The sequence below is a fragment of the Eschscholzia californica genome, unplaced genomic scaffold (assembly GCF_041429995.1).
Source record: "Eschscholzia californica isolate CP2 unplaced genomic scaffold, dmEscCali1.0.p SCAF_2, whole genome shotgun sequence".
In the NCBI taxonomy this organism is placed as follows: Eukaryota; Viridiplantae; Streptophyta; class Magnoliopsida; order Ranunculales; family Papaveraceae; genus Eschscholzia; species Eschscholzia californica.
The window spans coordinates 57416879-57429967 of NW_028238309.1; the positions used below are offsets into that span (position 1 = coordinate 57416879).

The 13089-nt window shown below is 36.9% G+C and overlaps 1 protein-coding gene and 1 long non-coding RNA gene across 3 annotated transcripts; one reads left to right on the forward strand and one right to left on the reverse strand.

Annotated features, from left to right (window-relative positions):
- Positions 1–841: 841 nt before the first annotated feature.
- On the forward strand, positions 842–4646 carry LOC147559436 (uncharacterized). 2 transcript variants are annotated; one of them, XR_015234592.1, is made up of 6 exons: positions 842–1094; positions 1240–1370; positions 1726–1813; positions 1968–2238; positions 2759–2888; positions 3903–4646. It is a non-coding gene; the product is annotated as an uncharacterized LOC147559436 (long non-coding RNA). The 2 variants fall into 2 exon arrangements; XR_015234593.1 differs by having other exon boundaries at positions 1968–2165.
- A 4151-nt stretch (positions 4647–8797) lies between these two features.
- Positions 8798–10100, reverse strand: LOC147559437 (F-box protein At3g07870-like). Its single transcript, XM_086659179.1, has one exon. It carries the CDS (start codon positions 10098–10100, stop codon positions 8922–8924), a length of 1179 nt encoding a protein of 392 aa, XP_086515305.1. The 3' UTR covers positions 8798–8921.
- Positions 10101–13089: the final 2989 nt, after the last annotated feature.

The window sequence follows — 13089 nt, forward strand, 5'->3', positions numbered from 1 at the left end:
CCAAAGTCTTCGGGCATTTTGTCTATTATTGAATGCCACTGGCATTTGGGGATTTACAAATGCCCATATTTGATTGCCTCAGACATTCATACTCTCAAATGTCTGGACTTCGATGCCTCGAAAATTTGAAGACTCTCAAATGTTTGAAATAGGATGCCGGAGACAATCATAGACTTCCAAATGTCAACCGAAGTCTCAATCCACTATCCCCCTAAACCTTGGCTATGTAATCTAACAGTGGGCCCACTTGCAACAAAAAAACCCAACAGTGGGCCCTCACATCACTAATCAGATGGATCTTGTGAGTTGGATTATATTGGTCGGGCGCTGTGCTCGAGTAAATCATTTTATTAGAGGCACAAGTCCGTCCACTAGACCCTAGCGGATCAGGCTGAGTAGTGCCCATGACAAATTAGGACAATCTTTTTCCTATCGAACTCAAGTGTATTAGCTAGATCTTAGCTCATAGACTAATTTCTCATCCTATATTATAGTAGTTCGTAATAGTTTGAAATGGTTTGTATTGTCTCGGAAAACTTTATCAAAAGTGTGTCGGTCCTAACCAAATAAAATTTCACTACCTTACCAAGAAACTAGTGAAGTGGGTCTCGGAAGTTGATATCTCTTTCCAAAACCCTAAAGGCCTAAAATCGAAAGTTTCGTGAGAAAACTTCGTACTCATTACTCAAATGTGGGTCAACTTCATTAGTTGATCACAATTAGGGGTCAAAACCAATTACCCATCTAGTTATTAAGACAAGACAGCCAAACAGTTTATACCATATCCATTTAAAATTAAACACGTATATTTCAAAGTTAAATTTGATTGGCATTCTTTCCCGTTTTTTTTTTCTCTCTCTCTCCACTTTCTCTCTCTATATTTCAATAAACTTGTTCGATTATTTTCATCTCGTTTCTTCTACCTTTTCTATCTCTTTCTGTATCTGAAACAAACCTAATTTAATTTCTCCGTTCCCAATTTTTCCTTTTTCTTCTTTGATTGGAACTCATCTCACTGTGTTGTGATTCGGTAGATCCAACGATGTGGAATTTCCAGTGAGATCTCTCTCGTTCTCCCTCAAGTTTTCATCTAGGTCAGGGTTCTTCGATTTGGGGTTCTGTTTTTTTCTGATTCATTTCTAAGCTTATATGGAGTAATATTTTGATTGCATTGAAGTTTTTATCATTTAGATCGAAGTTGCTTTAATTCTCTAACTTTTGTTTTAATTGGATTTGCAGTAGTTCGGACAGAAGTGTTTGAGATGAACGATTGATTTGGGGGAGGTAGACTTCGGATTTGCCAAGTACTAGTCAAACTTTGATGATTGCTGGGAGTATTTGGAGTTGTTTGAAAGATTGAACATTTAGGGGTAAATTCTTTGAGGTTTTCCAAATTATATGTGGATGGATAGTGATTTTGATCTTATAGTTTGAAATCTATAACTATTTAGGGGTCCTCTAAGGTGGATGATCCCTTTAAGAAAAATCTAAAACTTTGTTGCTTTTATCCGTGAGATTAATCGAAGTTTGGGTTGTGAGGATATAGTGAAATATTTTGGAAAATGTTCTCGTCCGGCATGGATTCTGTGCCAGAAATCCGTGGTGTTCCGAGTCCTCTTCTTGTTTCAATACGTTTCCTATGGCCTTATTTTGATTGAGTTGTTTCGTTACTTGTGTGAATTTTCTTAAATCCTTAGATGGGTAATTGATATTTCGTTTCGATAGGTGGTCAGAGCATTTTCCGATGTCACTAGTGGAGGGTTTCCCCACTGTATTTCAGGCTATTTGCTGCTTAACACACGGATATCAGCAGGTCCATATCTAACTCTTTCTTTCTCATGTTGTGCTTTGTTAGCATTAGAGTGGATTAGAACATGACTACTAATACATTACCACATTCATCTATTCATTCTCTCATAAAGATGCGTGTAATTGATCTGCTTCCATCATTTTGCATGGAATTGTAGTACATTAAAGTTTTACATTGACGAGCGATGGTGGCACGCATGACGAGTCTCAACCTTTTGTTACTGCTGCAGACTATGGGGTTGTAAACACTGTTTTGTTAGCCAGGCAACCTGAACCAATACCCGCATTTTTGTAGTCCAAAGACTCGTGAGTTCAGATCTCATGTGGATGTCGATAATGATGCCTTTCAGCGTCTGGTGAGGCTTGCTTTGGATTGTATTGATTTAACAGTTGCTACATTGTTCCTTACTGTGTAGCCTGGATTGAATGGTAGGTAAATTGTGTTTTTGTTGGTGTTTGCGATCCCTGTGACTTAGATTCCAATTTAGAGTTTCCCTCAATCACTTCTAAGGTCATTTTTAAATCAACAAATCAGATACATATTGTTAAATAGGAAAGCTATTTGGTTATAGATGGAAACAGATTGCTGCATGGGGCCCATGATGCTGCATAACTCTTTTTCTTTTTGCTGAAAGTGCTGCATAACTTGTTTAGAGGCTATAGATATGGATTATGGTACTTAAATTAATTGAAAAATTGTAAAACGTAATTGTCAGGATGGGACATGGGTAATTAGATTTATGGGTTCCTCCCCTTTGGAGTGAAACCTAAGTGAAACATGACCTTGTTGCATTTAAGTGTATACTTTGCCAATTGCCATAGTCGCAAGGAAAAAAAAATCAGTTAGGTCTTTAGTAAAAGAACTACACACTCTTAGTGCACGATTTTCATACATCATGTTTAATGAGCTACAACGGACTTGAAATTATTCTATTCTGGTATTGAATAGGTAACATTGCCTGATGGCAGCCTTCTGGATTCTGTGGATTTCTGAAGCTGATTTAGAGATCTCTTGTCGCTGTATTTCCGTATTCTTGTCTACACATACAGCCTATGAGTTGCTTCCTGAGTCCGGCAAGGTGTGGATGCTTCTCCCTCACGGTTATTTTGAATTTACTTAAAAATGAGTTGCAACACTACATATCATGTTATCAATTACATATCATGTGTTCCAAGTAAGCAGGCGAAGATAGATTGGCTAGTGGTTCTACTGTTCTAGTCGAAAAATTACATTAACCCGAGTTTGAGTCCTACCTTGAACGCAAGAGGCTCTGTCGATTCCAACCCTAAGTAGTTGGGATTGGCCGATCCATTAATATAAACAGGGATGTGGAGTAGCCCAAGCCGATCCCCTATTGAACCACCAAGTTATTATATATATATATATGTTAGTGAAAAATCTGCCTAGTTTCAGCCAAGTTACTTGGCTAGGCTTGATGGAACCAGGGATCAGCCTCTATTCAATCCCAAGCTGATCTTACCTCCTGATTTGGAGTCAATCTCGCCTTCTTATGCTTAGACCTGACCTTTAATTCTAAGCCTAGCGAGGACCGATTTGGGTTATCAACAACAATGAAAAATGTTCTCCATGATGCATGTACATATTATAAGATAAACAAAATGAAATGTAACTGAAATTTGCTTATCGCAGAACTTTATATTGCAACACATTATTACATTCATGAAATTTCTATTAGGGTTACAACATGAACGAATTAGAACTGTTGCAGCAATGATCGCAGAACTTACTTTATAGTGCAACACATTATTACATTCATGAAATTTCTTTTAGGGTTACAAGTTACAACATCAAAGAATTAGAAATTCCCTCAAAGATGTACAAATCATGATAATGCATATATGCCTAGGGTTTTAAAAATTAGAAGAATCAGAGAGCAGTACCCCCATTGACCAGCAAGAACGACTTAAAAATCAGGAGAATATTGTAAATGATTCTATTTTCGTTCAAGAAATTAGGCACTTTCTTGTGCATTTTATGCAATATCTTTTCCAGTTGAACATTACCTGATTTTGAATATATCGTGTTAACGATTACTGAGTTATAGATTTTTATTTGATCTTCCTTGAAATAGTCCACAGTACTGCCATTAAGATGGAAAATATACCTATCGGAATTCAAATATTCTTCAACAAATTTTGGAAGAACAGGTCTCTGTTGGCTGTGGAAAGTGATACCAGTTTGGTCGGAAAAGAATGACAGTGAGACAGAATCCAAGAGTATTTGGGTTTCAATTACCACAATTTGTCTGTCTTTGATCTTCTTCTGATCTTGGGCCCTGACCCAATCTTTGAAAACTGATACATCATTGGTTACTTCAAACAATATGGTGTCACTTTCACCAGGAATGTTCACAACGTACTTACTGACACCACCTCTGGGAGAGGTGCTTACTGTATAATCCACCTTCTGCATTTTCTCTAGAGAGAGATAGAGAGAGCTTCTTGAAACAGAAGATAGAGAGAGCTTCTTGAAAGAGAAGAAGATAATCTCCAGTAGAGAGAGAGAAATCTTGAGAGAGCTTCTTGAAACAGAAGAGGGGAATCTTGAGTAGAGAGAGAGAGAGAAATCTTGAGAGAGAAATTTGGTGATTAGTGATGGCAATTTAGGAGTGTTCCTTGTGTAACTAAATTAGTGTGGTTATTTTATAGGCGGGGGCACAAAAATCTTCCCTCTAGACTATAGCAGATTCAAATTCGTGGAAAGGCAGAAACATTGTTGCAAATATTGGAAACTTGATGTATTTTGGATGATTTAATTTGGCTCATTATAGTTTTAATTTTAACATAAATGATGATTGGAATAATTCCAACTCCCCTTATTGACTGTCCGTAGCCCGCGTGCCCGAGCGGGCTCCGTCGTTGACCGGCCGAACGGGCTCGGATTATTTTATTAAAAAAATATTTTAATTTTTTATCTAATGAACCAAGCATTTCATTTATAATTATGCTTTAGTTTTTTTAAAGAATTATGCTTTTTGTTAAAATACACAATTACATCACATCTTTATGAAACCATAGATCATCCTGAGGTTTAAATGAACATCACTAAACAAAATTACACCATCTCATACTTATTAATCTTTTTTTCTAATTAACTAAGTATTTCATTTTTAATTATGCTTTTAATTAAAATACACAATTACATCACATATTTATGAAACCCAAGATCATCCTAGGGTTTAAATGAACATCACTAAACAAAATTACAACATCTCATACTTATAAAACCCTAGAGTATCCAGCGAGATTTACATCAAGAACATTTAAAGAATCAAACAAAAAATACATCATGAACATTTATCTGGAGAAGTTTATCCATATATTTATGAAACCCTAGATTATTCAGAGTTAAGATCTGCTTTACAACCTGAGAAATAAAAAAGACAATTACAGTAAACCCTTGATTTATTGCACAACTTTGAGTTTCTTCTTGAGATGATCTCAGCTGCCAAACTCTTCCCATGATCCGTCTGAAACTTGCCTTCGACGGATGTAAGAACAAGGTCAACAATACCAGCAACAAAAAAAAAGGTTTCGTTTTCTGTTTCGAAGAAAAAGAGCAGGCAAGAACACAAGTAATACTACAAGAGTTCAAGACAGGAAATGTGTCTACTTACACCCTACATTATCATAAACGAATACAGTAAATCCTACATGATTACAGTAAACCCTACATGATTTGTTTGGTACTATAATAGTAATGGACTAATGGTTATGGTTTAAGGAGTTTTGGGGTTATGGTTTAATAGAATTTTGGGGTTATGGTTTAATGGATGCAGGAGGTTAGAGAGAGGCCAAGAGAGAGGCCAAGAGAGAGGCCAAGAGAGAGAGAGGTGGAGATAGATTTAGGGTCAATATTCTTTAACTGTTAAAAGAACTCTTTTGTAGGTCCCCTATTTAATCCAACGGTTGAGGTCTCTTACTACCTCGGTCGTTGGATCTATTAGAAACACGCGGATCTTAAGCGGGTGCCGGGCGGATCAAGTCGGGCGGGTGTCAGACGGGTATATCGAGCCGGGACTCGGATTTGAGGGCCTATCCGAATCCCGACCCTATAAGCCCGAGCCATCGGGCCAGGTAAGCCCGACTCGGGTAGACTTCGGTTTGCGGGTCTGAACGTTCCGGGCGGATCGGGCTGGATCCCAGGTTCCCGGACCGTTTTCCCAGCCCTAATTGTAGCAACTCAGTTGTGTTTCGATGCGGTTAATTAAATTGAAGTTTCTTTATCATAAAAACTTTTGCACTTTTAATCTGAAATGAAGCTTTGTTATATGTAGAGCACGTAGGGACTAGAATAAAAATCTTGTAAGGATTAAACCAAACAAATTATATACTTGTTGGCTCCTCTTCGCAGTTAAATCTATGTATCATCATCTGAACAACATCAATCAATCTGAGCAGACTACTGAGATCAACTGGAACTTCATTTAGAAGCTCTCCACAGTCCCTCGCATTAAACTTTTTATCTGGAAGATCTGGTCTAAAGCACTCCCAGTCCGGGAGAGAATAGGTAAGTATGTTGGTAATATATTGGTCTGCCCGAATGGAACTGCAATTAAATCTATTGAACATGCTCTGTTACACTGTCCATTAGCGAAAAATATATGGTTCTATTTTAATATTATCTCCACGAACATTACATCTTTATCAGAATTGATGTTCTCATGGTAGGATATGAACCAAACATGATGTACCTCGAACAACATACACTTGTCTTTATTCTTTGGCATATATGGAAAACTATTTGTGACAATTGCTTCCAATACTCTATAACTTCCACGAGCATGGTAATTAATATGATAATGTCTTATCCGAAAAACACTTCACCCTTAGAAAGAACAACTCCAATACATATGGAGAAATGGAAACCTCCGTTATACCCCTACTTGAAAATCAATGTGGATGTATCTTTCACTACCACTCCGGCTAATATTGGAACCAGTATCTTGTCCATAACGAGGCGTATAAATTTATAGTAGCAAAAGTGACTTCACAATGAGCACGAAACAGTGAATAAAGCGAAGCAATAGCAATTCTCAATGGTCTCTACTGGGCGTACGAAACCAATCAAAGTTGTATTATTATCGAAAGCGAAAACATTAATATCATCAAACATCTAAACAACAGGAGACACCAGATCAAGTGGCAATCAAAGATCCAGATTAGCAGAATCCAAGAAATGAAGGCCAAATTTGAAAACGTCATGTTCATTCACACAAAACGACAGCTAAAACAACAAAAAAGATCCTAAAGATCAACCAAACATGCCCTAAAGAACAACAAAGAAACTAACATTTATTTAGAAACTAAGACCATAATACTAATAATATTGAAATCTTGAGTGTTCTATTCTATTAAAAAAGTAAATACATCTTCAATCTTCTTGATAGTTGGTTGTCAGATCTTTATATTCTTCATAGATGATTAGACAAGGAGACGCCGATCTTACCTTTTTTCGAAAGAATCAAAGCCAAATCCCGAATCAAATAAATGAACCCCAATCAAACTCTCTCTACCGAAGTACCGGAATCAGTCACAGGCCAAAGTTCATCTCGGATTATGGCTGACGAAGAAGAGGCGCGGATCGGAGATCTGCACACCGACGGTTGACGGCGACAAGAGAACAAGGTGGAAGAAGTAGCGGTTATAAAACCACCCACAGATGGACGTGGTGACGGCACCATAAAAGCAACCCACCAGTTGGACCAGGCGGCTCTAGAGGCACTCCAAGTCGTCATAATTTGACTTGTTTGTTGGTTTTGGTTGTGTCTTTGTTTTTCAACTTCATGATGTAATTCTCATTAGCCGGCCTATTAATCGAGTTTGATTCAAAAAATAAAAAGGACAGCTAAATACACAGGCAGACAAACTAGCAAAGTGGGCTCGGAAGAAGAATCAATCGAAGACTTGGACAAATGTACTTTATTTTCTTGCTTTAATGTATTGTAATAACACTCTCGGTTAATTAATGTTATGCACTAGTTCATCAAAAAAATACTTGTTGGCTCCTAGTTTGTGATCAGCTTCCAGTCTGACACTCTAGTTTATCGGAAATACCCATATGGACCCATTTTCGTCTGTTTTTTGTCTTACCGTTGTTAATGTCCGGTTTATGGAGGAGTTGATAGTTAAGACGCCTCCTTAGTGAAACAATTCGATATTCAAGGGTGCAACTACCACTAACCATTTGACTCATATTACAATATCCTACGTGCAGACATGTTTGGAGGGGTAAGATAAACTACTTTATGGTGCTATTCTCTAAGTTTACTTGTTCGACATTTTAGTTCAATTTTGCAATCTTTTACGTAAATCAACAGTTGTGCCCATTGTTTTTTTTTGGGGGGATTTTGTGTTACATTTATTTACGCTTACATTTTCAGATCAGTAGGTGGCTACGCTTAATGGTGATTTAGCGAAGTAAAATAAAAGAATCCAAGAACTTATTCCAAGTCACTAGACAACCGCAAAAGTTTAGCAACCACGAGATATAAACAACTAACGTAGAGTTCGTGGCGACAACTTCTTGCTATTCAAGCCATTTGGACGAAAAGGATGCATGTCTGCAGGAAACTAAACTAAAAATTAAACTATCGCAAAAGAAACCTGCACATTGATGTTCGATTTCATTTCTTCCAGAAATAGGGGATGACTCAAACTAATATAAACAGAATAATGAGACCTAGATAGTCACTTATAAGAACAAATGGACAAATAATGAGAGATAATAGATGTGAAACTAATTATAAAACAATAAGACTTACTAACTTGCCAGTGAAAAATGAAGAACTGAGAAACGAGATTACGAACCTTAATTCCAACTACCAAAAGCTAAAACATCCCATAGATTAAAATATATAACAATTAACAAGAAAGTTTCATTGAATCTCACAAATTCTAGAACAACAGCATTGAGGATCCATTATTCCCCAAAGCTTCTAACCTTGCAGTCAATGAAAATGGTCGACTTCATGCTCACAAGTCACAACTACCCCATGAATATAAGTGTTGTTCCATAAGAAAGCAACACTACTACTAACAAATATTAAATGGAAGTCGAGATTAAGAAAAATAAATCTACTAGTGTAATCTCATTGTTGTGCTACTCCAACATCGCTCTCAACTACGATTTCTTCGTTTATCATCTTGGACATGACTCCCATCTCTCTCAACGAGATATTCGTGTTCATGTGAGGAATTGCTTCAAAATCTTTCAGCCCCATATCTTCTTCTTCTACAAGTAATTTAGTTACGGTTGTAGTTGTCGGATTATAACTACGAAGACCCTCCTGCCAGTATAATATTTCGTTGCTCTTCGTCACACCAAGTAGCGTGGGAATATCATAGTCGCCATAGTCTTGTGGCCATCTCATAGTGACTTCTTTACTCCAACTCCGAGAATCATCATCATCATTATAATCACCACACCCTTCTTGCTTCTTAAAATACCATATATCCGTAAACTCATTCATTTTTCCGTGTATAAAACAAATATGCCCTCCCAACACACTGATATCGTAAAAGTTAAATACGCCAGAATCAACGCAGGGTGGTGATGGTAGCAACCCAAACTCCTCCGTCGCCAAATCGAACGCCACAATGTCGTATTTGCGGGTTCCCTTTCTGGAAACAAAAAGAATTGCTCCATTAGCACAACGACTTGTAAAAGCTACCCTGTGGTATATGTTTCCTATGTCTCTCCACCCACGACCATCACCAAGAGTGTAAACCTGAACTAACCCAATGTCATAGGCTGATCCCCAAGGGTAGAAAATTCTTACAACTTTGTACTCGTTAGTTGAGTATAAATAACCGAAGCCACTATATACATAGCCGGAAGTTTTTATAGACCTTGGAAGATCAAAGTATTCTCCTGTATAAGGATTACAAATGTGTATAGGGTCATAGATATTATGGTGGGGAATCGCAAAACAAACTAAACCATTGCACGATCCTACAAGTGTACCAAGAATAAGTTGATCTACTTCAACCTTATCTATGGGAGGATGGTCTATATGTAACGTATCATTCGTATAAGAGTAGTGCTCCCGTTTACGTTTAATATCATCGAAATTTCCATAATAAAATTCAACACACCTATTGCTACTTTCTTCTTCCTCCTCTTTCCCAAACGAAAACAAAATACCGAGTTTTTTGTGACGACCAAGAATATCTCTCCATGTCTTACAAACTAACTTAGCTTCTGATATGCACTCTTGAGGAAGACGAGTAATAATTTCTTTTACAAGATCAAGGGGAAGGTTCTCCATGATTAAAGACTGTAATAAATTAGAGAGAAATAAAACTATGATAGATATAGTACTAGATTGTTAAACTTGAGAACTAGGTTTTGTTTTCTTAGTAGTTTGAGGTTTCTAATTTTTATACAACTTGGACCTTGTTTGAGATACATATATATATATATATAAAAGATTTTCACAGATGGAATCGGGAAAAAGAAACCCTAAAAGAGATTACCTTGGCAAAGCACCAATCCGATTCGGAAAACGAATTCAGAATTTCTAAAAACCATAATTAGAAATTACCTTTCACAAGTTTATGAACGGGAAAAAGTAAAAACAGAACAAACCCAGTGTCTCCCGACCAACAAATCAGAACTCGTCGTACTGCGTATAAGTACAATCTAGGGCAGATTTTCTATACAGATATTTCGAGTTTGGTCCCCAACTTGTGAAAACGTATAACATTTGACCCCCATATGTGTCTGGATGTCGATTTTGACCCATATGTCTAGGGGTGGGAAACATTAGGGTAGTTGATCAAGTTCGGGCCAGACAAATAAGTAAAAAAAGAAAAAGCAACCCACGGGCTTATCAGGTTTCGGGCTATTTTATCATTTTAACAGTTACAATTATCTAGCTTCATTCCATCTTTGGATCCCATCAATCATATCTCATGATTTCATCATTTTACTATTAACTAGGTATCGCGCCCTGCGGGCGCGGTCAACCCGTCAGGCTTACGCCGGTCGTGGTCGAAAATTTTCAGAGTATAAGCACGGTGGGTTCAATCATTACCTCGGATGCACGTGCTACACTGTCTACGTAAATCGTCGTCCGACGTCATACGGACCGGGCAGAAACCTAGACGTGCTAGCACCACATAATATTTGCAAAAAAAGTGCTAGCACGTCTAGGTTTTCGCTTGGTCCGTTTGACATCGGACGACGATTTACGTAGACAGCGTAGTACGTGCATCCGAGGAAATGATTGAACCCACCGTGCTTGTACTCTGAAAATTTTCGACCACGACTGGCGTAAGCCTGACAGGATTGACCGTGCTCGCAGGGCGCGGGATATACCTAGTCCCCATATAAATAAAACTTGATAGTTTATTTAGATATTATATATTTTCTTGAAATCTGACACATGAAGAACAATGAAGGAAAAGAAAATGATCACGACATATATTTCAAGAATATCCAACGAGATAATGAAAAATATCCAAAGGTTCATTTCTAATCGAGATAATCCGAACTATATATCATATATCGTTTAACATCTATTATATTAAAATAACTCAGTCAGTTATCCAGGGGATAAGTCTGACCCTCCATTTTATCTTAGAGATTTGGTTGGGGACACATCAGACGGATAATATAAAATCTTTTTATGTAAATAGACTAAAAAAAGAAGGTTATTAGTGTAAAACAAAAAGATATTAGTTTAAACAATTAATTATTTTTGAATATTTGGATACAATCTCCCTAAAATAACTATATATTGCACATCCACTTTCCCCTTAATTTTAGTGGTTCGGTTAGACCTCTAAGTCAGTTCCTATACTTCTCTGCATAAATATGGTTCTCCCTTTCTCCTCTTCAAACACACGGTTATCTCTCTCCCCTGCAATTTTATCTGATTTATGTTATAATTTAAATTTATTTTTCTTTTCCTCGGAGGCGTTAGCCAAAAGGGATCTTCTCCGTCCGTAGGGCGGGGAGGAAACCTAGTTAACTATAAAAACAGATCAGTCGGTTATTTGGATAAGTCTGGCCGTCCATTTTATTTGAGAGTTTGATAGAGATCACATCCGACGAATGATATAAAATCTATTTTATGTAAATAGGCTAAAAAAGAAGGGTATTAGTGTCAAAATCGGTTATAACCTCTCTACAATGACTTCTCCCACATTCTCTCTGTTTTTTCTCTCTCACGATTTATACAGATCCATTCCCTAATTTCTCTCCACAACTACCCACCCTATTTCTTATCCCTTACTTTTTTTTATCTTCATCTTCTCCCTTTGGAGTAAATTAAAAAAATATGATGGCGTTAGCAAGAGAGATCTGTCGTGTTCGTAGGATGGGGCGAAAACCTAGTATCATCAAAAGGAAATGACAAAGGAAAAAAACTTCTTCCATTAAAAACACCTTCTCGACATCTCTCTTTATCTTGTACTCTTTATTTCTCGGTCACTTTGTTCGAAGACTAAAGTGAGGTAAGAAAAATTGCAAATATTTTATATACAACCCTAAAATTTGCCTTTGTAATCTAATAGTGGGTCCCTCACCTCACTAATCAGATGATTCTTATGAGTTGGATTATATTGGTCGAGTTCTGTTTTCGAGTAAAGCTTTTTAAGGGAGGCACAAGCCTGCCCATCAAACCCTAGCGGATCATGTTGTTAGTGCCCATCACAAATTAGAACTATCTTTTTCCAAACGAACCCAAGCGTACTAGTTGGATTTTGGCTCATAGACTAAATTCTCATCCTATATTACAGTTCATAATAGTTTGAAATGGTTTGTATCGTCTCCAGAAAGATTATTAAAAGTGTGTCGATTTTAACCAAACAAAAATTTCACTTTCTTACCAAAGAAACTAGTAAAGTGGGTCTTGGACCCATGCGGTAATTATAAGGCCCAAAATGGGGAGGTTAAAGAGAATCAGGCCCAATACAAAATAATAATCAGGAAAAAATCCAGTAGGTAAAAATACAATTTTACCCTCCAAAATGAAATTTTCCGCCCAAATCAACTTCAGAAACAATTTTTGGTTTGCTCTCAACAATTTTGTAAATTTCTGAACAAATCTTAGTTTGTCTCAACAATTTGTAAATTTCTGAACAAATTTGTTTTTGCTTAGACATTGTTTTGCCAAATATTTCGCATTTTTTTCTTTTGCATTTCAAATAGACAAACTGACACAAACATTTTGGCTACACCATTTTTCAATTTGTCTTGTGAAAAAATAAATGGTTTCAACATTTTTTGTTTTGCTTTCGACATAAATATTA

Bases quoted from the DNA above. Each gene is read 5' to 3' on its own strand.
- LOC147559437 (XM_086659179.1), bottom strand. From the start codon at position 10,100: ATGGAGAACCTTCCCCTTGATCTTGTAAAAGAAATTATTACTCGTCTT.